Raw genomic sequence first — 25,214 nt, 5'->3', positions numbered from 1 at the left:
TGCAAGCAGACCACGATGCCAGACGGTGTCGAAAGCTTTCGCTAGGTCAAAGAACACGATGCCAACATGCCGCCTGAGGTTCCGCTGGGTGTAGATGTCTTGTACTAGACGTGTTAGTTGGAAAGTTGTGGAGTCTCCACGGCAGAAACCGGATTGAGATGGTGAAAGCGCTGGGGTGACGTGGCAGTACAGAGACTCAAAGAAAATACGTTCACAGACCTTGGACACAGCGGGAAGGAGAGAGATTGGTCTGTAGTTGCCAGCCTGAGAGCGTTGGCCTTTCTTATAGATCGGGACGATAACAGCAGATTTCCAGACGGACGGAAATACTCCTGTACGATATGACATGTTAAAGAGCAGGCACAAGGGATAGGACAGAGATGGCGCAAGCCATTTGAGAACCTCATTGGGTATGCCATCTTCGCCAGGGGACTTACAATTCTTCAGGAGTTTGAGGTGCTTACAGACGGTAGCAGTCGTGGTAACGACGCGTGTGAGTGGTGCGCTAAGTTCAGGGGCTGGGGACAGCGATGGAATGACCCAATTCGGATCTTCCGGAATGCCGGATGAAACAAACTGCTTGTTCAGTGTGTCTGCAATCGCCTTCACATCGTGCTGGCGGTTGCCATGGGAGTCCGTCAGGTACTGGATTGGCGCGCGGGAGGTCCCGCGGCACTGGTTGCGAATGAATTGGTGGAGTGATGGGCGATCGGGGGAGGAGAGTGTTGCAGAAAGAGAGTTTAGAAAGGAGCGGTGTGAGGTACGAGAAAGGTGCTTGACGAAGTTGCGTTGAACTCGGTAAGCCTCCCGGTTAACCGGCGTTGGGAATTTCTTGTAGATGCTGAAAAGATCACGCTTGCGCTTCACTTCAGATACGAGGGACCGTGTCACCCATGGGGGACTAGATGTCGAGGATGTTGGGTTGGAATGTTTCCGGTTGTTGTAGCCGATAGCAAAGTTAGAGAGGTGCTGTTGGAACCCTCGTTCAAGGACGGCTGCAAAGTGATCTACCGCGGCGTCAACAGTTGGAGAGCCTTCTGGTTGCAGAAACGACCAGTCGTGGCAGGAGAAATCAGCGTTCATAGAGTCCCAGCACTGAGAGGGAACTCGACGGAAGCGATATGGGAACGGTTTGCGAGAAGGAAGTGGCAGGTCTGGATCCGAGGGCAATGAGACGGCGAACTGGCATGAAACCATGAGATGGTCCGAGGAGCCAAGAGCGCAAGCTGTGTGAACGTCCGTTGCCAGCAGGGGTTGGTTCGTGAAGACAAGGTCTAGACATGACTGTGTTCCGGAAGATGTTGTGTGCGTTGGACTCTGCACCAGCTGATCCAAACCGAAGCAGGTAAGGGTGCGAAAAAGTGCCGCCCCAGCAGGACACGTTAAATCCGATGGGCACCACCGTTTGTGCTTACTGTTGAAGTCCCCAGCCATTATGACATGGTACGATGACATGGGAACGGTTACCAAAGCACTAGCTAGCATATCACAGAAGTGGTCTATTTCCGTGGTTTTGACTGAGGGCGGACGGTAGGTACAGCAGACGAGGATGGGTGTCGGGGAGCCTAAGATTGGGTGAAGCTCAACCCATACGGATTCACAGGTCGGACGAGCAAGGTCGTCGCGAACTTGGACTCTTCCGAAGCGATTTTGCCAGACAAGAATCGCAACTCCACCATATCCTCTGGTTGCCGTACCGGATTTGTTATCATGAGGTGGTCGGTCGCGACGAAATGTGGTATAACCGGAGATGGTGAGCGCTATGCTTGGATTTAGCCATGTTTCATTTAGACAGATGACATCAGGTTTGTTGAAATCAGCAATGACAGACAGTTCGGCAGATTTGTTAACGATTGAGCGGCAATTTACGGAAAGCAAGGTCAGTTTACCCTGGCAAGGGGGGAAGTAGGGCCGAGCCAGTGGATTCAGCTGTGGTCGCGCCATCATGCTGAGCCTGAGGAGAGGACGTTGTTTGCCTGGTTGGCATTGCTGGTGTCAAAACTGTCCGCGGCAAAACGCCAGGGCCTAACCGTGTGCGAAAGAGCATCCGGCCAGAACCCTTTGTCACCGACTGTGTTCTCATCAGCTGCCTCGACGGTCACCCGTGCGTAGGCAGTTCTGAAGTGCTTGGATGCAAATATGACACCTTCCTGAATCTGCACTCCTCGGGCAGAGCACCATTCAGCAATTGATGATGCGGAGCAGTGTGGCTGCACGTTGCCAACGTAAAACACTTTGCGTTTGGCCCGGGGTGATGCCGTGAGGTCTACTGCCGGCTCGCTATCACGAGCCGGCTTGGTGTAGCGGGATGTTTCCACCCGCCTTGTTATGCTTTGAGCTAGCTGGGACTGACTACTAGTATCTGCCGCGTGCCTTTGTCTCTGGGCGGCTCGAGTGCGTCTGCCCTGGTGTTCCTGCCATTCATGTACTTGTTGTTCAGTATCGGTGGACCTACGGGATGCATCCAGGCCTGCTGCGGGGCTGGAGCTACGACTTGTAGTAGTGCTGGACCTACGGGATGCATGCACGCCTGCTGCGGGGCTGGAACTACGACTTGTAGTAGTGTTGGGTTGTTGCACACGCGTTTCTCCTGGCAGGCTGCCACTGGCGGCGTGTGTACCGTACGTTTGTACAGACCTGCCCGTTGTGGTGCTGAGCCTCGCACGTGCACTTGCAGTTTGTGTGGCGGTTCCTAGTACTACGTCGCTGTACTGGTGTGGCATGGCGTGCTGTGTGTGTACGCTAGTATCTCGCAGGTCAGCCATTTCCCGCCTCAGCTGTTGAATTTCAAGCTTCAAGGAAGCAATTTCATCATCTCTTCCCACCCTAATTGCCACTATTTCTTTATTCAGGCCCATTATTGTCGAGGACAATGCGGCCAAAGCAGTCGTGACATGTCCTATACCGGTCATACCTTCCAGGATGGGGTGGGACCCAATCCCCTCCTTCCGGAGCGCTCCCACCAGGTCGGGCCGTGAGAAGGAGTCCGCTTTCGGGATGCCAGTCCGGGTGGCCAGGTTTTGTAGACAGTCGAACGTCAGAAGGGCCAGGTCGACATGCTCATTGGTGGCCATAGTCCGCAGTAGAAGTCACAGCTCCTGTAGGTTACAGTTACAGACTCGGAAAGGCTGATAGGAGCGGAGCTCCTAAAACTGCATCCGCACTCGAAAAATTCAAAAAGTTTAGACCTTTTATACAACATGTATGGCATAACACTGCGTAATAATGCCGATGTACTGGGTGTCTAAAGGCAGTACAGTGTATTTACATGTACTAAAAAATATATTAAAAAAAAAAAAAATCCGCCCGCCCGCCCGTAAAAAAAATGTCCATGTTAGTCGAACCACACACCTTCTTTAGTTTGGCCTTATTATTATTATTATTATTATTATTATTATTATTATTTGAAGTGGAAGCCTCTTTTACGGGCAAAAATTAACACAATGTATTAAAATGCAATACAACATACACTGGAGAAGAAATCAGGAAAATAAAATATGAGCTCAAAAATGGAACGAAAAATAGCAAATAGAATCAAAACTCACGATGGAATCAAACTCACGATGGAATCAAACTCATGATGGAAACTACAAAACCCAATGAGTTGGAAAACCAACCACAGAATTAGATATTGGGAATAGAGTCAGACACAACAACGACCGAAATCAGTACACCAAAAATCTGTCCTACAAAAAACAAAGGAACAAGAAAAACAAGAAAGACGAAGTACAAAGAATCCCCCAAAAAGAGGGGAGAACGGGATGAAAGAGGACCGGAGAGCGGCAAACCCCAGGAGGACTTAGCGTCACGTAGTGGCGGGAATGCGGGCCTCCACAGAAACAGCATCCACATCCGCCGCCAGACCAGGTGCACGGAATGCACGGCGACTCCCACGAACCATCAGGACGGAGTCGCGGACAAGGCTGAAAGCCAGGTCCGTCCGCAGCTTTCCCATCACGAGGGGATAAGGCTGCGAGAGCTTGGTGGAGAGCTTCGTTCCGAGCAGCTTCAGGAACCGGGTGGCCTCCTTCGCCAGGGCACCAGCGGAAGACAGGACGATCGGGGTGAACGACGCGTGCTCAACTTCCCGGATCCGGGCACCGTATGCCGACTGCTTCTGACGCTCGTGCCATTGGAACACCTCAGCCAGCGGGCGAGATCGGTACGACTGTGCGTTGGGATAGAACACCCTTACATCAAAAAATGCATCAGTCTGTACCGACCAAAACCCCCTGGCCTTGATGTCCGGTCTGGCGTCGTCCGCAGTGAGCAGGGCAGGACCATGGTCAAACGTGCGGACCGTCGGTAGAGGTTGCAGCGGTGGCTCCAGCTGCACATCCTCAGACACTTGAGAAAGAAGTTGGCCCAGGTAGTTGCGGACATGGTTGTGCCGGTGGATGGGATAGCCGCCCAACTTGCAGATCATTGCGTGGTCGATGGTGAACGGCCGGCCGCATGGACACTCGGTAGGTGAACCGTGGATGGTGAGGCCATACCGAATGCATAGGGCATCAACGAAGGACCGCCGGTCGAGGGAGTATCCATGCTCGCGAACAGGAAGACAGGTCAGCCATGCACCTGTTCCCTTGGCCTGGAGGTGCTCCAGAAGCATTGGTGGTAGGGCCTCTGGACCAGCTGTCTGCAGGACGGTCTTGGTTGTCACAGACTGGGCTTGCTTGGCAGCAGCCTTGGCGGCGCAAATGGCTGCTGGGTCCACGCTGTAGAGGGAGGACTGGTCCGCGATAAGTTGCTGGAGACTGCTCGTGATGGACAGAGATGCTGTCCGCTGTTGCGGGGCAGCCTCAACTGGATTGAGCACTGCAAGGCCACCATGACGCACAGGCAGAGCAAGAAGGCTGCGTAGAGGGGCAGGGACGACTGGCACACCCAATAGAGCTGGCAACAAGACGGAGCGAAGAGAGGACTCGAGAGGCTCGAAGACGTCTGGTGCACAGCTCGACACGCGCATCAGGAATGTCCAGCGGTGACGGTACCCAAAGACCAGTGCGGCATACACGGCTTGGGGCTCGGCCTCGGCCACGTTCGCCAGCTCACGCATCTCAGATGCCCAAGCCTCCACTCGAGCATTGCAAAATGTTGTCTTGAAGGCTTCCGAGCCCAGAGGAGCACCCAGGTAGGGGCGGCCCTCCGTGGTGATGTGGACATCGGTGTCGGCGAATGCAGCGTTGGCAGCATCGAGATGCTTGGGCTTGACAACCAGCCAAGTCTTGGCAGCGTTTGGATAGTAGCCGAATGCTGGGCCAAGTTGACAGATCTGGTCCCACCAAGTGCGAAGGCGCCGCAGCAGGCCAGCGGCTCCCGCGTCATCGGCATACCATAGCTGGATGGTCGAGGCGTCCGGTCGAGCAGCGGACGCACCGACGCCGGCTGGTCTCTCAGGCGATTCGCGGTCATGCACCGTGCCAGCTGGAGAGTCGTCCATAAGGGCGGTGGCGAGGGTAGTGACGAGTGGCGTAATGGCAATAGTGTAGAGGGGCATGGCTAGTGGGCAGCCTTGCGTGGTGCCTTCAGCAGACCAGATGACCGTACCGCTGACGTGGAGAGGTACTGTGCTGCGGTAAAAGTTTTTCGAAATTGTTGCTATTGATGGACATAGTAGGTGGATGTTGTGGAGCATAGCTGCACGGTTCAGGGAGTTGAACGCGTTGGTAGCATCGACCAGGAGTGCTCCCTCTGTGTTGCTGCTGTCAAAGTGGCGACATAGGGCATGTGCAGCGGCCTCCGCCCCACCCTCCTGCCCAGCACAGGTTTGAAGTGCCCCCGCGGCCTCAACAATGTCCTGACGCGTGATGCGGAGGACCACCTTGGCAATGAGGCGACGGAGGGTCTCCCCAATGCCGATCGGGCGCACACCAGGATTCTTATCCAGGGGCACAAGCCTCCCAGCCAGCAGCGGCGCCAAAGCACCCGAGTCGAGAGGAGAGGTGGCGAGGCGCTTCGTCAGCATGGCTACAGCGTTGCATAGGCCCGTGGAAGATCTTCCAAATGAACAACACATCCTCCGCCAGGCATCTGCATCCAGCCCAGACACCCCTGCCGCACCAGACAGGGAAAGGGAGGTAGCCCGGACAAATGCAGCATTCACCGGTTCGAACAGCACGGGATGCGTTGGGCGGCACGGACCCTGTAGCAGTACATCGGATGAGGGGCCATCCAAGTCCGGTGATGGGTGTTTGGCTTTCAGAATATCTATGGTGGACTGGCCACCACCGCAGTCAGCCTGCAAGGGAAGGACGCCCCCCCCTGCCTGAGGTGTGCAGGCAACGAATTGCTGCTTTCACTTTGCCCGCGAGCATGAGACGGGTAAAGCCTTTCACCGCTGCGTCATCAGACCGCTGGAGAGGACCAGATGGTAGGTGGTCTTGGATCTGCCGACCCTCGTGGAGCAGGGAAGTGATATCACCATCTTTCCATAGTTGGAGTCGACGCTGCAAGCAGCGGACATGATCAGCAGCCTTTGATGTCCGGAAAGGTTTCTGCAGGAGAAGCGGCGGAAACACCATAGCAGCTTTCAGAGCAATGCGTTCCTGAGGTGTGTCAGGGGACAGGAGTTGCAGGAGACGAGCCTGCTCCTCCACGAACGCACAGCCTGCTTTTCCAGATGGTATTGCAAAAATGTTGCGACGCCAGTTGACGACAACTTCTCTCGCGTGCTCCAGGGTTTGCTCAAACTGCGATGATGGGACGGAAGCCCAGGTGAACGGCTGGCAGTTTAGGGCTGGTGCAGCGTCAGGAAGTCGATCAGGTGGCTGAGAGGCGTCCAAGTTCGCAAGCAGGTCAATGTCCTGGGATGAAATGGCAGAGTAGTCCAGGGCGTGCGCATCCCCAGTGCTGTGCGTACCGGAAGGCGGCTGAGAATTCTCTTGGGAGTTTCGAACCTGGGGAGTTTGAGTGCCTGAGCCAGAAGCCGCAGTGGGGCATGAGGATGAAACAGACGTCTCCGCGGCAGCACCGCTGGGTTGTGAGGACGTGGTAGAAGGGTTTCCGCGACCATCGTGGCAGGAAGAGGAGGCCGATATTTGAGATTCTCCTTGAACATTCGAATTTCGAGTTCTTGAATTTCGAGTATTCACGGCGGAGGGTACTGGGCACGATGAAGAGAAAGCCAGATGAGAGGCGGCAGCAGCGCTGCCGGCCGTCTGTGACGACGCTGAGCGACAGGAGTTACGACACGTTCCATGGCGATTGGCGGAGCAGTTAGTACATTGACGTCCAGCTTTGGCGCATTTGCAGCCTGAACAGGTCGAGGCCTTTCCGCACGTGCAGCATGGCGGCATAGCTATAATATTATTATTATCGTGCCCGGGTCGCCGCAGCCAGCGCCGACGGGGAGGACACCCCCGAGGAGGGCAGCGACCCCTCTGGCGTCGACTCTCCACGTCCCAGCGCCTTCTAGGTTTAGCCTGGTCCCATAGCTCAGTGGTTAGAGCATTGCTCATGACAAGCAGGGTCCCAGGTTCGAGTCCTGGTGGGTCTGGCGTTTTTTTTTCTCTTTTCAGGCAGTTCACTTCCCCGACTGATACTTTGAATTTGAAGTTCTCCCAATCCTTTCCAAATTATTATTATTTAATATTATTATTATTTTCACTAGTTTGAGGGAAAGAGGCAAACGGGAAAAGTCTGAAGAAAAAATTGACTGTCACCACCAGGACTCAAACCATATATACTAAACCGGGTGGAAAACCAAGAAATCATAACAAACGATATACAAAAATAATGAAAGGTAAATGAAGCTAAATATCATCAGCATGGCCGAACCGAGGAAAATGACACGTGCCACAATCTAGAGTTCATCCGTAGAAGTCCGTAGCCATCAGCCAGTGTTGGTGCGTGAGGTGTTTATGTATATCTTTTTTGAAGGTGTGGAGCCGCTTCAAGCTGAATGGAGCCCTTACAATTTTGCTCGGCAAGCTGTTCCATGCTGAGATGACAGAAAACGGGAAGGAGCTAGAAACATAGGCTGGTGCTCTAAGATCGTTCTGTTCCGATTGCGGCCTGTTTAATTCCTCCGATCATAATCTGCTTGGTGACTTGTTTTAGCTGTTACTTGCAACCTTCTAAATCTTCCATTTTGTCACCTTGTTTTTCCGGTTTCTGCTTTACTACAACCTGCAGAGACTTGTCCAATAATAAAATCAGAGAGTTACCCAAAGATGTGTTTCACAATATGAAAGGTTTGAGGAGTCTGTAAGTAACTGCCAACTTGTGCATTCACATTGTCCGAAACCGGTCAGTTTCCCTAGTGGCAACTGAACTATTCAGCTAGAAGAACCCAGGAGTAATAATTATGCTGTTGATACTAGCAGAACAGTAATAGTGTAGAGGTTTCGTTAAGTCAGCCAGTTTCTAAATAACTCGGATGTTGAGCCAATAGTAATTTTACGAACTTAGACTATTACCGCCGAAGTCGCAACTTCTAAGTTCGTATTGTTGTCCCTCACGCAGACATGCGACTAGTTGTTGGAGGTGACAGCGTTGTGAATAGCTATACTGGCTCGAGGTGTTTGTCGCGCTGGAAACAAAGCGTCTCTGTAAGTTTGTATCCCTGGTGATGGTTTGGCCTGGAGAGCAGTATATAAGTGGTGCTTTTCAGGCACAATCTTCCTCAGCCTACTCAAGCTCAACTGATGAGGGGTGAATTCCCCGAAACACTGTGTATTGAGCAGGGAGTGGTGCTTTCTTTCAGTTTTGCCGAGCGGAAGGTGCGACGTGCTCCTCGTGTGCTCCGGATGGCAGTCGGGAGTCAGTCAAGTGTCAAGTTCGGCAAGAAGTGTGTACTCCTTGTTGGAGCAACCAACTTCATGAATAGTAATTTTTATAATAATAATTAAAAAGTCGGCGTGGAGACAAGAAACCTAATATTGACGAAAGTAAAATGAGCGCACTCATACCACGAACAATTGAACAATATGTTAAAATTTGAACGTCGTTTTCTTGTGATTATCATCAGAAATTTTCATCACAATGATAGTTGGACAACAAATGAAAGATATTTATGGTACAACGAGGTGAACGTTATTAGATCTAAAACTAATACAAGAAACATTTTTAGGAATGGGTTTGCTCCCACACTGGAGCTCGCGCTATTACTATTATATCCATTCCTAAAAAATCATCGCCGAAGGCAAAACCACTCTTTCGTACTGTTGTGCCCAGCGCGGGCTTGCGACTAGCTGGTTTGGATGTGACAGCGTTGTGAATGACCAAGGGTCCTCGACGTCTGTTCTCACCGTCCAGGTTCGTGAAGTAGTATAGTTCGCCTCTTTCTCCACAAGTATATGATGTATGATACTATAATGCACGATTGTTTATTGCTTTGGATTATAGATTTAAATTTGTACGTTGTGTTCTTCGTTTGAGACTTTGCTTACCGTTCTGTTCCATCCATACCGGTACTCTGCATTCTCTGCGCCTCCTTTGTTCCTTTCTTCTCTTACTAATATCATTTTCCTTTTTCTCTGACGCACTGCCTGTCAATTTGTCTAGTTTCAAATTGTTTCATCGTCTGCTAGATCGCAGAGATCGTTTCCTGCATCGTAGCACACTGTTACCTTTTGAACACATGTTTGCGTAGGCATTTTCACGAGTTGTGTTGATGTCATGCCCTATCAGCTACGAGTCATTATTGCGAGCATGTGCACTGCTTCTGCCTTCTGCCTTATTTGCATGCTGCGCTTGCTGCACAGGTTAGCATCCCCACGCTTGCCGGCCAAAGCTCCATTGACCGCGCCGCTTGCATACTCGCACACTTCAGCAGCCGGGCTTCTCCACGCCGCCTTGCCCCACCCCCGCCGGTCCCGTGGAGAGTTCCGGTTTTATTTCTCCTTGTTGATTGGCTCTCCCAAGATTGAGTTGTTGTTTTCTCTATCCTAAGGGTTGGTCCACATAAGCAAAATCGGCGCCGCAAGACATCGCAAGACATCGCAAGACATCGGCGGTGAGCCAGCTCCCGATCCGTTGCGCATACAGTTCGAGTACCTGATCTACTACAAAGTAGTACAGAATGTGCCCAAATGCTACGACAGGTTTGCCAATTGAAGCCTGAATTCTTTGTTTCTTCAGTAGTTCAAGGTCTTTCCGTGATGGCCAGTCGGTGCTACCTTTTACTGGAGATCATGAAACTAATTCTACACCTTTTATTCCCGTAGCTATGCAGAAGATGTTACTCCAGTAACGTCTGGCGCTAGCCAGGGTCCACACAGCTTTAATAAAGTTTGGTGTTTGGTTGTGGCGGACGGACCACCGTCTGGCGCTATCCCGTATCTGTCCCGTACCGTTCCATCAAAGACAGCTGGCTTTCATTCATCATCCACGAGATGAGTGATTTTGCGCAACACTAACTTTCGGTAGCCAGCCTTGAAGTTGCCAATGATCCCAGCGTCGCATGGCTGCATGATCGATGCAGTATTTGCGGGTATGTAGACAACATTTACGAAGTCCAGTCGTGCTTCCACCGGGTAAAGTTTGTGAGCAGTACAGTTGTCCACAAGCAGGACGATCTTTTTGTTTGTTTTCTCCGAAACCGGTTGTTAATGTCCAGGAGCCACTCACCAAACACCTCTGAGTTCATCCATGTCTTGCTGTTATGTGTCCACTGGCCCTGTAGAACCTCAGCTGGTGTTGTGTGCACTGCTGCAACAGCACGAGGAAGGCGTGACGTTCCTATTCCATGCAGAGGTAGAGTTGTACCGTCCATGCACACTGTTATTGAAGCCAGAAGCAGCACGCTCCTCGATCTCAACTCGTTGTTTGATAACCTTCGATATAGTAGGCTGAGCAATGTTCAACTCTCGAGCTAGCGCAGACTTGCAGTTGTTCCTCCGCCGACATGAATTTCCTGCCCGCCATTGCAGCAACCAACAGATCTTCTCAACTGAATCCTCACCAACTTGAAACGAAAACACTATGAGAAAGAGCCGACCCGAAGAAGGACTCAAAGTTAGTCAGACTCTTTCTTCCGACTTCTCTCTTATCTGCTGCACCACAGTTGCCTGGCACTGCCGCGAGTCTGATTGATCCGTGTGTATCATGTGTCCACGTATTTTATAATTATTCAGTCATACTCACCTTTCGTTCCGTTGGCCTGGGTAGCTACTTGCGCGTCCATGTTTGCCATAGCTACCCAGGCCCTTTATATTGCATTGTTTCTCAGTCGAGCTCTCTCTCTTCAACAATCTCGCTCTCTTCAATAAGCTCGCTCTCTTCAGATAATCTCTTTCTCACTCTTCAATGTAGTCGTTCCGTTTGTCCTGGTCTCTTGTCTCGTCGTCTATAATAAATGTTGTTCCCTATAACTTGTTCCCGTTGTCCGTTGTAATGTCTGGAGAAGATGTCGTCAGTCGTCCTTCTTCGGACCCAACATTATTATTTATTACAGCATCTCAAGATTCGGTGGAAACACCGGCCAATGTTGAGAGAGTGGGTGATTGGCAACCACGGCAAAAATAAAGGTGAGGGGAGGGGAAACAAAAGAGCACATGCCACACGTACGTCCATATGATATGTCACATTTGCATATGATATGTCACATGTACATAATTATGATATGTCACACGTGCATATGATATGCCACACTGGATTTATCGTGTGTAAAAAATCTCGGCCATAAGAATGAAATGTCGTTTTTCAAACACCCATGCTATAACCGATACCTACTGTATCTCTTAATGGCCACAGATCCTAGTGAGAATAAGGATTTAAAACAACCACTTAGGTTGCGTTTGGTTGGGCATTTTCAGAATGTAAATGACAACCATTCTGGAATGGGAATCGGCAAGAATCACCTGACCAAACTAACGCGCCAGAATCAATTAGGAATCACTTGACATAACAATTCCATGATGTCGTTGTGGAACGGCGGCTGACTTTTTCTTTTACCCGACTCTAGTTTCCTTGAGAGAGTCATGGTACTTCCGAGTGCATGATTTGAGGCACTTGAACTTGTTGCTACATTGTTTGGCTCGTGGCAGCCATTATCATTTTTGATTCCGGAATGAGAATGCTCATTCCAGCATGCGAGGTGGAATGATCATTCTCCAAAAAGAATCATTCTCAGCGATTCCCATTCTGGAATCATGTGGAATGTGACCAACCTAACGCACTTTTTTGACCAACCAAACGGGCGAGAATGATTTCGAGTGATTCCAAGTGATTCCCATTTGGGAATGTGACCAACCAAACGTAACCTTTAGAATTGGTGATGGCCATGGTCAAGGTGATTATCTCATGTTATGTTACCTATATTTTACTTCACCATAGGTACAGTCACTGCTGCCTTCTTGCTGTGGATCATAAATGATGCAACAGCTCCCAGGCTATGATGAAAATACAATAGTGTGATCGATTTGTAAGATCAATTATGGACAGTATGGAAAATAATAAGATGTGATGACTATCAGCAGTACTACCTCCGACAAGCGAAACTTGGCGCGTTTTTTTGATTTGTTATGTTGGTACCAAAACTACTTCACAAGCCTGTGAGGTACGACCTACTTGTAGCTCCATGCACCGGGTGCAGGAACCCAAGCGACGAGCTGGTGAGTGGCACATGGCTCAGACTTAGTCAGAAGCAAGCGTGTCTCTCTTGTACCAGCAAAACTGTGCACGCATCCATTCTGCGAAGGAGAATTGTCGTGCTTTCGCGTTGCAATGCAAAACCAAGGAGTTCTCTCTCTCTCCTCTTGGTCACTCCGCCAGCACAGAGTCCATGCGTCCATGCCAAACAATCCTAGCGTCTTTCATCAGCCACCAGAGCGATGCGTCTCTGGTGGCTAAGGAAAATCGCCAGGAATTGCTCCAGGCAATTTTGGACAGTTGGCGAGAATACCCTGCAAACCACTTGGAGTCCAGGCGCTTGTGGAGGTGTTGCACAGTTCTTACCACGTCAATCTGAATAGTGGCGGCGGAAACGACTACCCTCGCCAACGTGGCTCGAGCACAGCACACAGGAGCAACCTCGAGATTTTCAGAGAGATTACAACAGAGGTACTTGCTGCAACTGAATCCGCTCTAGTCACACTTTCGTCTCAAAACAGGGACAATTCCTCTCCAGAAGAAACTGCGATCTCTGAATCAGAGGAGAGTTGTTCAGCCAAACAGATGCCTCTAACGTCCTTGTGGTAGATTTGGTGTCACGTGTTTGTTTCGTCTTGGTCGCTGTGGACACGCGTCATTGGTTGGTGGTGTTGTGCGCATGCGCGAAACTGTGTGAGCTAGTCTTTGGTCTGTCGTCTTGTCAAGATGTAGTCGTTTTCCGTGTTCTTGTTTATTCGTCAATAAAAAGAGAGTAAAAAGGCAGTCCAGTGGTGGCGGTTGAGCTGATGCAGTGATGGAGAAGTAATGTTAGACGAACAACTACAACATCCTTGTTGAGCAATAATACAAAGTTGGATTATGGTGAATCAATCATTAGTTTTGATTGTAAAGTGTGAGTTATTTCGAGTAATTTGAAGTAAAAAACGCGCCAAGTTTCGCTTGTCGGAGGTAGTACAATTATAGATACCATGCAGCAGTGTATTTTATGTGTGTTGTGTGCTTGTGGACAACATGGGGGATAAGCAGTGAATGATGGACTGGGGACAGAACATAACAGTGTGTCAATAGCTAATGGAGTGAAGTGAGATCAAGATTTGAAAGAGATTTTTTGAAATGAACAAGGTTTGTTAGAGAGCAGGTAGCATCGGGTAGAGAGTTCCATTTGGTGCTGCCCAGAAATTGATTAGAACATCTCCCAGCAGGATTGGGTAGGAACAGGATGCAAAGTAAATTATGCAGCTGCCCACGGGTGACTATATGATCAGCCAGTGGTATCTGAGGCTGGGCAAGTAATACAAAATAATCTTGAAAAAGAGAGCTTGCAGATCCGTGTATAGACCGGAAAACAAATACAAGCAACTTCTGTAAAAGGGCTTGGTGAAGTGATGGCATGCGGGTGGTCATTGCTTCACTTCTAGGCAATGCATCCTAGTGTAGAATGGTCTGGGTGCTCTCTGCACTTACTGTCAGCTGGCTTATCTTTTTCATCTCTTTTATTTTGCAGAGATTTGAGTAACAATCAACTAAAATCTTTTCCAGTGGGAACTTTTGGCAACGCAAACTTATATTCTCTGTGAGTATTCATTAATTAAAAGGGTCCAGGGCACCAACTGGAATCTGTTTGCTCAACACTGATCTTGTTTATTGTGAGGTCTTGCTGAAATGTGCATGCATGATGTGTGTAATAGCTGGCCCCGGAGGCAATCACAGCAGTACACTTTGTTCTGCAGCGTTGGGAGTGGTGTTGGAGTAGAAATTGCTGACTAGACGTCGCGGAGGGGCGAGCTTTCCTGCGCAGGTATGAGTTTGGACGTATTTCAGAATGGTCGAGTGGAAAAATTCAAAATTGTTTATTTCAAGAAAACCCAAAAAGGATGATGGTGGACATGGCCTCAGTGCTAGAAGAGGCGTTCTACTATCTGCCGGTGTATAGTGTTTGCTAATTGAGGACGTAGCTCGCTGTTTTATCAGCGCTTGTAATTTGGCTATTTTCAAGATGATCATTTGTGGCGTCAAGCCATGATTGCCCTCGTCTTCTGCGATGCTGGCGTGGCTAAGTGGTGCTGCCCCAAGAACTCTTTTAAGGTGAGGTGATGTTGGCTTGATGGAGTTTGGTTTGTAGCTTGTTCTTGTACGCTGTGCCGTGGCTCGTTTGTTGACCCATAAATCGTGCCAATATTGGGCCAATATTGAGGGGTATGCCAATTTCATGGTTCCCTTCAAAAGATTTTGCGCGGGCTTTGGAATGTAGATCTACACCCAAAGCAAACCTACCTGCAAAATTTGAGCGAAATCTGAGAGATCGACTTGCTCATAATATGTTTTGGTTTTCTCAGACATGCTCTCTTAATAATAATTATTATTATTGTTAATTTATCTGCCTTTTATAATTCTTTTTGTCATCTGGTGTTTCTTGTTTCTGCTATTTTACAACCTGCAGAGGCTTGTCCAATAATAAAATCAGAGAGTTACACAAAGAGATGTTTCACAATATCAAAGGTTTGAGGAATCTGTAAGTAACTGCCAACTTGTGCATTCACCACATTGTGCAAAACCGGGCAATTTCCCTAGTGGCAACTGAACTATTCAGCGAGAAGTACGTAGGAGTAATGTGCCTTTAATAGTGCTACCGTACAGTAATAACTTTGATGTTTTGTTAACTTAGCCAATTTCAAAACAGCAATTAAATAACGTGCAATAATTGTTCTTGCTATGTCAAGACAACATGGCACAAAACTGACAAGGATATTGAGACATTCGAAAACCTGACACCTAGTGCCAACACATCTATGAAGCGCAAACCAACAACCTTCCAACTTGGCTTAGGTGCGGAAAGTTGAAATTCTCCTTTAAGTCCAAATTTGAAATTCCAATTTGTGTTTGCTCGCAGTGGACATAGTTTGATGCGCTCCCCATGATATCAAGCGAATGGCCGAGGGCCCTCTAGGGCAGTTTAACACATCCAAGCAAAAATGCACTTGCATTATCACATATTCTTCTCAGACCGTTCTATGTCCAGTTGCAGCTTGTTTAATTCCTCCATAATGTGAACCTGATGAACGCAATTTGCCGAAACTTTGGAATAATTATTGTGAAATGAGTTGAACTATTGTAGTGTTAATGGAAGAGAGCGTGTGGGCTCTACTATCAGTCTCCGGTTCTGTCCGATCTTGTTTTGACGAACCCATAGAGTGTACATTTTTTACAACGGGCAGTTGATGCCAACCCCATTCTTCGCTCACAATCCTCCTTGTCACCAAGGCGGGACCCAAGCTGGCCAGAGGATTGCCAATCATCATGGGTTAGGTTAAGCCACTCTGTTTTCTCCGTGTACAGAGTAAGCGACCAGCTACTCAATACGTCCTTGATGACTGGAGGAGAATCGGACAAGCACTGTTTAATACTTGTTAAATTCCTCCAATAATAATAAATAATCGACGCGGAGACAACAATTTTATAATAGCTATAAAGAGAACAAATTCTGCTGTCATCGCCACACTACAACAAAGTCATGAAGGTTTACCAAAATCGATTTTCTTGTCACAATCATCAGTGGAAAGCCGTGACTGAAGAATAACCATGCCAAATCAATAATTTATCTACATTCAATAATGTGTTACGAGAACAAAACAAAGTGCTAAAAATAGAATGGGGGAAGGTGAGACAATAGAAGTAAAGTGAGAGCTAAGTGCAACAGGGGTGAGGAACTAATTGCAACGCTAGAACTATGTAGTGAGACAAACAATCATGCTGTGCACCTACGAAAACAATCTTAACGCAACTACATGTTTCTTCTGCTTACAAAGATCAGGCTTATGCAAACGAATACAAACAGCCTCAAGTACTTTCAACTGACTAGCGTACCGTGCACGACAAAGAACAGAAAAACTAAAATCATCATACACCTGCAGACACTTAGGGTGAGACAACAGATGAAGAAAAACGGCAGACTTCTTACGATCACAATCACCATCCGATTCCTCGTCTCCACCAACCGCAACCTCGTCCCCCGTCTCATCTTCCAACTCATCCTCAGTGTCGTCCTCCGTGTCATTCTCCTCATCACCACCGATCGGTCCCAGGCTCGCTTCACGTTGCTGAACCTCTGTTCGTTGACTCCTCCTTTGATCTTGATGGTAATTTGTTACCATTGTTGTTGTTGTCATTGTTGTTGTTCCTGTTGTTGCTAAATCTTAAAGATTTAGCAACAACAGGAACAACAACAATGACAACAACAACAATGGTAACAAATTACCATCAAGATCAAAGGAGGAGTCAACGAACAGAGGTTCAGCAACGTGAAGCGAGCCTGGGACCGATCGGTGGTGATGAGGAGAATGACACGGAGGACGACACTGAGGATGAGTTGGAAGATGAGACGGGGGACGAGGTTGCGGTTGGTGGAGACGAGGAATCGGATGGTGATTGTGATCGTAAGAAGTCTGCCGTTTTTCTTCATCTGTTGTCTCACCCTAAGTGTCTGCAGGTGTATGATGATTTTAGTTTTTCTGTTCTTTGTCGTGCACGGTACGCTAGTCAGTTGAAAGTACTTGAGGCTGTTTGTATTCGTTTGCATAAGCCTGATCTTTGTAAGCAGAAGAAACATGTAGTTGCGTTAAGATTGTTTTCGTAGGTGCACAGCATGATTGTTTGTCTCACTACATAGTTCTAGCGTTGCAATTAGTTCCTCACCCCTGTTGCACTTAGCTCTCACTTTACTTCTATTGTCTCACCTTCCCCCATTCTATTTTTAGCACTTTGTTTTGTTCTCGTAACACATTATTGAATGTAGATAAATTATTGATTTGGCATGGTTATTCTTCAGTCACGGCTTTCCACTGATGATTGTGACAAGAAAATCGATTTTGGTAAACCTTCATGACTTTGTTGTAGTGTGGCGATGACAGCAGAATTTGTTCTCTTTATAGCTATTATAAAATAATAATAAAAATAATAATTATGTTTGTCGACTTGTTAAGGGGGTTCGCGACGGTTAGCGCCATGTTGGATTTCCGATTTTTTTGAAAAATAATGCCTTTCGGAGTGGAAAAATGGGATGCGATCATGCACAATCGAGTAAGTAGTTTGCCCATGACTTCGCAGCGCGTGCTCGGGTCGAGACAAGATTTGAGGAAGAAGCTCAGCCACTACTACTGGCGGATTTGTTTTGACATCGGCGGTTTTTGGATAGCTTGGTTCTCCTGCCAACGTGTCGTGGAGATGAAGTCTTGAAGATGCGGAAGAGTAATCCGTCACCCACGGCGGTTTTTGGATAGCTTGGTTCTCCTGCCAACGTGTCGTGGAGATGAAGTCTTGAAGATGCGGAAGAGTAATCCGTCACCCACGACGTGGCCTCGCATTCTGCGTACTGGACGATTCAAGAAGCTGAGGAGGGGGAAGCTTCGCAAGCTCAAACAATCGATCGTCGGAGTTCCTGAAAAACGGAAAGGGCGATCTCCACCACCAACGCCACTGGATTCGACTCCCGCGAAGAGGTCGTTCAGTGCCCCTCTTCACGGTCGACGAATCGTTCATCTCAGGTATCTGGCTGTGGGATTGTCTGCGTGCCAGAATCCTGGATGTGACAAACCTCTAGCGCTCATTGATTGCGTTGAAGAAAAGAGGTACGGCCAGGGCAGCATACTTGTCATTCCGTGTCAGCAGTGTTGTTGTTGTTGTTGTTGTTGTTGTTGTTGTTGTTGTTGTTGTTGTTGTTGTTGTTGTTGTTGTTGTTGTTGTTGTTGTTGTTGTTGTTGTTGTTGTTGTTGTTGTTGTTGTTGTTGTTGTTGTTGCTGTTGCTGTTGCTGTTGCTGTTGCTGTTGCTGTTGCTGTTGCTGTTGCTGTTGCTGTTGCTGTTGCTGTTGCTGTTGCTGTTGCTGTTGCTGTTGCTGTTGCTGTTGCTGTTGCTGTTGCTGTTGCTGTTGCTGTTGCTGTTGCTGTTGCTGTTGCTGTTGCTGTTGCTGTTGCTGTTGCTGTTGCTGTTGCTGTTGCTGTTGCTGTTGCTGTTGCTGTTGCTGTTGCTGTTGCTGTTGCTGTTGCTGTTGCTGTTGCTGTTGCTGTTGCTGTTGCTGTTGCTGTTGCTGTTGCTGTTGCTGTTGCTGTTGCTGTTGCTGTTGCTGTTGCTGTTGCTGTTGCTGTTGCTGTTGCTGTTGCTGTTGCTGTTGCTGTTGCTGTTGCTGTTGCTGTTGCTGTTGCTGTTGCTGTTGCTGTTGCTGTTGCTGTTGCTGTTGTTGTTGTTGTTGTTGTTGTTGTTGTTGTTGTTGTTGTTGTTGTTGTTGTTTGTTTGAATTCTTTATTCTCACGATGGCACCATCGCCAATAAGAGATAAATTGATGAGGAGGTGAGATTGTGGGTTAAACAGTTGGAAAGTGATTTACATCACTTTGAACTTTACAAGAATGGGAGTTGTTGTTTCAAATCTTTATTCTCACGATAGCCAGTGGCCAATAAGAGATAATAGTGTAAGAAAGGAGAAAGAGTGAGGAAGAATTGGGTGGGCAGGGTAGTTTGGAGTTGACAGGAGGGCATGCACATAGAAACCACGCCTTGTCAACGACCCGTTCTTGCTCAGTTTTAACGACCACACTCAGCAAAAGAACAAAACAACAACGAAACACAACGACACACCAACGCTGATGTGGCATCGCAAATCCCGTACCGTGCACGCAGGCACTGGGTTGCAACAGAAAAAAGACGCGCTGCAAGCGTGCCAAGCAGCGAGTGAGTACAGAACGCGTACTAATGCCAGTCATGGCAACGGAAGATAAAATTATGGAGATCGACCCGCGCATGGTTCGATCGAGAGCAGAGTACGAAAAAAGCACACATTCAAAGTTCAAACTGTGCAACAGAAGCAGAAGAGGAAAACGAAAATGAACACTTGTCGTGAAGTGAAGTGCTTCTGTCCAAGGGTGCTTGCACCTGACGGGGTGACAGCGCCCCTAGTCAGACAATACAAGGCAAACGAAATAGAAATTAGCTGAGTCACAGCGCGGGACTCCGAAACGAAAACCGGTGAGTATGTAAATATTAATTGTTTCGTACCTGCTGTACAACGTAACAATTCGTAACGTAATTTCAAACTAGCACTCGTAGAATTGTAGTGCGAATGTGCCACTCGATTATAGTAACAACAACAAAGAGATACTCTTCTAAACATTTCTCTCCCTTCTCACTGTGCCGAAATTCACAGTGACCAAAAAATTCGAAATTGATTATTGTTCTGAAATAGGCAAACAAGGAGCTACTCACAGAATAGCTTACAAATACGCACGATTGGGCGGGTGTAGGTCTTGTCGCCCACCTTGACCTTCACAACTCGCACGTGTCCGTCTGGACCAGGGTGCACTTCGGTGACGCGACCCATTGGCCAGGTGCCCCGTGGGTTGTCTTGGGATGTCACTAGAACGATGTCGTCGACCTTGAGGTCTGTCTCGGCCGTCCTCCACTTGAGTCGCCGGTTCAGCTCTGGCACGACTTCCTGCATCCATCTCCGCCAAAAGTGCAGCACGAGTTCTTGCACTACACGCCAGCGTTGCCGAGGGTTGAACTCGCTCTCGTCCACTCCTGCAGGTGCGAACCGAGTACCGATTTGGCCATACATGAAATGATTGGGCGTTAGCGGAGTTGGGTCACGACCATCTGCCGACACGTAGGACAGTGGCCGTGAGTTCATGAGCGCCTCCGCGCCGACGATAGCAGACAATAGCTCCTCGTCTGTGACCTCCGCGTTCTTCAGAATCGCCGAGATAGCACGCTTTGCCGATTTTACTAACGCCTCATGCACTCCACCGAAATGTGGTGCTGCTGGCGGGTTGAAACGCCAGCTAGTCTGCTGATCCGCTGTCTGCCGCTGAATCGCCTCTGCATCAAGCTGCTTGACTAGCTGAGCAAGCTCATTGGTGGCGCCGACGAAATTCGTGCCATTGTCGGAGATGACGTCGATCGGTACTCCCCGTCGATTGGTGAAGCGTACGTACGCCTGCAGGAACGAGTCCGTTGTCAACGCGTATGACAGCTCGAGATGCACTGCTCTCGTCTGCAAGCAGGTGAACAAGCACAGGTACCGCTTGTGTTGTGTCTTGCCGCGACCCTGCTTCGTCATAAACGGTCCAGCGTAGTCTACGGAGACTCGGCCGAATGCGCGTAGCGGCAGGTTGACTCGGACCTTAGGTAGTGGCGCCATCACCTGCATTGCCGGCTTCGTACGGTTCCGGGCGCACCTCGCACACTTGGCTTCCCAAGCTCGCACCTCTTCGCGGCCAGCGACGATCCAGTAGCGCGACGAGAGTTCGGCTAGCGTATGGCTGACACCGAACACGTGATATCCTCGTTCGTGACATGCCTTGACAATCAGCTGTGTCACATGATCCCCTCGTGGTAGGACGATCGGATTGCGTTGTTCTGCAGTCAAGAAGTCTGCATGCTGTAGTCGACCTCCGACACGTAGAAGGCCAGCGTCGTCAATCATTGGCTTGAGCGAGACCAGCTTGCTGGTTGCAGGGATCGGCTTGCCTGCCTTAACTGCAGCATACTCTGGTAGCGACTGTTGCTGCGCTCGCTTGATGAAGAACTCCTCAGAGTCTCGGATCGCTTGTGGCGATAATTCAGCAAACTCTCGCTGTGCGGGTGGTACTGAGCAATTCGTAGCGAATCGCACACACCAAGCATGAATACGGCACAATCGTGCCCAGTCGGAGTAGCGACTTGGCTCTAGACGATTCAGCTCGCTGTGGCTTTGGTCGACGGTCACCGCAGTCAGCTCGATGGACTCGTCCGTCGGTTGATTGTCTTTCTTCAACTCCAGAGTTGACGGACGGGGCTTCAATTCTGGCTGAACAGGCCATTCACTTTCAGCGGCACCCAAGAAGCCGGGACCGTTCCACCATAAACTGCTTCCCGCCAACTCTTGCACTGACATTCCTCGAGAGACCAGGTCGGCTGGATTGAGCGCGGTGGGCACGTACCGCCACTGGGTAGGATTGGTTTGCCGTTGAATCTCGCCCACTCGACTAGCCACAAACTGCTTGAAGGTGCGGCTGTAGTTGGTGATCCAGTGCAGAACGTTGCTGCTGTCCGACCATAGCGTCGTTGCTCGGGGGTCGAGGTTCAGTGACTCGGCGGATGATGTGGCGAGCGTTGCTCCGGTTGTCGCCGCCATTAGCTCAAGCCGCGGAACGCTGACAGCAGTCACTGGTGCCACACGGACCTTGCTTGCGACGAACCGTGCTGTCGGTTCTCCAGTGTCATAGTGACTGACCAGATACGCGACTGCTCCGTATGCGACCTCGGACGCATCTGAGAACACGTGAAGCTGGCTGCTGATTGCTGTGCGTCCCGTGGCCGTCAGGCAGCGTGGTACACGTACTGTTGATAGCTCCGTCACCTGCTCAAGCCAGCCGAGAACCTTCTTGACGATTGCTGGGGGCAGTTGCTCATCCCATGCTGCTCCACAAAGCCACATCTCTTGCAGCAGGACCTTTGCTTGCACGAGGTACGGTGCGAGGAGTCCAAGTGGATCAAACAAACTTGCTGTTGCACTGAGAAATGCGCGCTTCGTAGGATTTGAGCCGATCTCCGACAGCTGCAGCTGGAACGTGAACTGGTCCTCCTTGGCAAGCCAGAGGACTCCCAGTGTCTTGACATTCGGCAGCTCTCCCTTCGTGAGGTTGATCTCCTCAGCGCGATCCTCCTCCGGGATGGTCTGCAACACCGCCGTGGAGTTGCTCAGCCATTTTCGCGGGTGCATACTGGCTTTGTGCCACAACGCCGACAGCTGCCTTACGAGCTCAACGCCTTCCTCATCGCTTCGAACAGAGTCCATGGAGTCATCCATGTACGTTGACTCAAGGACCGTTTCCGCTGCACGAGGATAGGTGTCGGCGTGCTGATGAGCATTGTGTCTAGCCGCGTACTGCGCTAGGAAAGGCGACGCGTTCACACCGAAGACCACTCGATTGAACTCATATGTGGCCAGTTCCTGCTCGTTATCCCGCCAAAGAAAGCGATGGAAGGGCCTGTCCTCCGGAGCCAGGGATATCTGGAGATACATCTCCTGGATGTCGCAGATGATGGCGACCTTGTTCTGCCGGAAGCGCAGGAGTACCTTCGGTAGCGATTGCTGCAGCTTGGGACCAGCACTGATAACATCGTTCAGCGCTACACCATTGCTGATGCCAGCTGCGTCGAAAACCACACGTGTCTTCGTGGTGGCCTTATCTTCACGGATGATGGCGAAGTGTGGAAGGTACCATTCGTTTACAGAACCTCCACACTCGTTGTCAGGCACTCGTCGAATGTACCCGTTGGCTAGGTACTTGCGGATGACATCGCTGTACGCTGTTGCTGCTGCTGAGTCACGTCGCAGCCGCTTCTCCAAGCTGTGCAGACGGCCGAGTGCCTTCGCTCGGCTTTCAGGCATGACTGGACGTTCGGATTTCCAGGGTATGCCAACGCAGTAGCGGCCGTCCGTCACCTTCAACGACGCTGCAACTTTCTGCTCTGCCACCTTGTCGTCGCGTGACATGAATTTCGTAGTGCTGCTGTTCACTTCTTCGATTTCCCACAGGCGCTTCAAGCTGCTCTGTAGGTCACCGTCGCTGAACATTGTGAAGCAGCAGCTCGCCGCTGGGTGTGCTGGTTGTACTTGGCCGATGCAGGTCCAACCTAATGCCGTCCGACGCGCCACGGGCTCATGGCTGTTACCCGAGCGCTCTTCATACGCCATGTGAAGCTCCGGATAGTCGGCACCGATAAGCACGTCAATGTGGCGTTTCGACGGTAGCGGCGGAAACTCAACGTTGGCTAGATGTGCGTACTGCTTTCCCAGGTGGTGCCAGTCTACAACTTCCATGTTGCCTGTTGGCTGCTCGATTGTGCACGCATGGAGAGTCGTCGACGTGGCTCCGTCAACACTTCGCAGAGTGCACGATACTGGGACAGTGTGAATGGTCTCTTGCTGTCCATTCAGCTTGCTGATGGTCAGCGACATACTTGATCCAATCAGGCCGAGTTCTGCCGTAACATTGCTCGCTATGTACGAGCGCGTGCTGGCGTCGTCCAGCAGCGCGTTAACAGTTAGCGACCGCTTGCCGTTGGATAGCTGAACGGGAACTGTCCGAATCGACGTCACCGTCCGTACTCTATTCTCCTCTCCCTTCGTGCTGTTTCCGAGGGAGACAGCACTGAAGTTCTCCGGCTGCATGGCTCCAGTCTCTCCGGAGGCGTGGGTTGACGACGCTGGAGGCGGTTGACGGGGCTCACTGTGCAGCAGGCGATGGTGATGCTGCGTGCACCCGTTGATACCGCACTCCCGGTCCCGTGGGCAGTCCTTGCCGCTGTGCCCAGTCGCAAGGCATCTATAGCATGACTTGCTTCGCTTCGCTGCTGCCCAGCGCTGGCTTACAGTTTGTTTCTCAAACTCTGGGCAGCGCCAGATCGGGTGCTCGCCACCATTGCAGCATTGGCATGTGGACCTTGCGGTCGGCACGTTGCCAGCGGTGTTTGTAGCTGTCACAAACGTGGTCGTGCGCGGTTGCACAGCGTCGTGAGCAGTTGCCGTCCGAGTCGGCTGATTTCGACTTGTCCCGCTGGTTGACAATTGGTTTCTGACGTGATGCTGCTGGCTGATGCCTTCGATAGTTTCCGTGGCGGCAGCAAGAACTTCTGCCTCGGCATTTAGCCACTCCAGCAGCACCTCGACCGATTCGTCCTTTTGGTGGTGTACTATCCACCGGCGATACTGGGCCAACAAGTTCACCGGCAGCTTCTGCTGGATCCGCTGGTAGAGAATGCCGGTACCTAGCTCGGTGTGCATACCGGCATCCTTTAACGTCACCACTGCCATGTCAAGCACATCGGTAAAGCGCTCCAGGTCCTGGGCTCTACCAGCTCGAATAGGTGGAGATCGTTCCAGCTCTTCCATTCTAACCGCAAGGCGCCGGCGACTCCCACCGAAGCGTCGCTCCAGCCGCCGCAGAGCAGCCTCGTATGCTGCTGCCGAGTAGCCGAGACTCTCGATGGCATCCAGTGCCTCACCCGCCACGTACTGTCGGAGCTGCAGCAGCTTGAATTCAGCGGAGAGCGGCTGCTGGTCCACACAAACGCTGAAAGCGGATTTCCAGCGCTCGTATTTTCGCTTCTCTCCGGTGAACACGGCAATTTCGATCCGCTTCAACTTGCTGGCGATGTTGATCTGTGCAGCTGCCGCTGGAGCAGTCCGTGGCGCAGGTCGAGCTGCGGTGCCTCCGACATATGTCGGAACTGGGGCGAATACTGCGGTCTGGGGTGCTTGCATGCCAGCGCTGGGTCTCACACCGTACTGTGACGCTCCGGCAGAGATGGTGTGCGACGGTCCAGTAGACACAGGTGAGTTGTACACGACTGCACTATTGCTCGCCCTCCACTGCGGTTGCTGTTGTTGTTGTTGGTACATGTATGCCTGCTGCGGCCTAGCACTATTGTTGCCATACGTTGCATACATCATACTAGGTGTTTGATCAGCAGGATCGTGGATCAGGAAGGCAGAGCCTTGTTCCTGATTTATAGCGGGAGCGTTGCTGCCCGTGGTCATAGTTGCAAATGACGCTGGCAGCACTGAACTACGTGGCTGGTACTCTGCAACTGCTGCAGATAAAGCGGTGCATGCATTGCTGTTGAT

At 50.2% G+C, this 25,214-nt stretch overlaps 2 protein-coding genes across 3 annotated transcripts in view; one reads left to right on the top strand and one right to left on the bottom strand.

Annotated features, from left to right (window-relative positions):
- The window catches only part of LOC135809906 (uncharacterized), a 205,808-nt gene that overhangs the window by 44,527 nt on the left and 136,067 nt on the right, over positions 1 to 25,214 (top strand). For both annotated transcript variants that reach the window (XM_065323364.1, XM_065323355.1), the window contains exons 9-11: positions 8,137 to 8,208; positions 14,060 to 14,128; positions 14,996 to 15,067. In XM_065323364.1, the coding sequence (XP_065179436.1) occupies positions 8,137 to 8,208; positions 14,060 to 14,128; positions 14,996 to 15,067 (213 nt within the window). The remainder of the gene's footprint in view (positions 1 to 8,136; positions 8,209 to 14,059; positions 14,129 to 14,995; positions 15,068 to 25,214) is intronic.
- On the bottom strand, positions 18,213 to 18,581 carry LOC135817707 (ataxin-8-like; the record flags this gene model as incomplete). Its single annotated transcript, XM_065330944.1, has 1 exon — positions 18,213 to 18,581. A coding segment is annotated over one exon (369 nt), but the record flags the coding sequence as incomplete, so codon positions are not given.

Source organism: Sycon ciliatum, chromosome 1 (genome assembly GCF_964019385.1).
Source record: "Sycon ciliatum chromosome 1, ocSycCili1.1, whole genome shotgun sequence".
Lineage (NCBI taxonomy): Eukaryota > Metazoa > Porifera > Calcarea > Leucosolenida > Sycettidae > Sycon > Sycon ciliatum.
The sequence above is the reverse complement of the archived record's forward strand: the minus strand, read 5'-3'. Positions and strand labels throughout refer to the sequence as shown.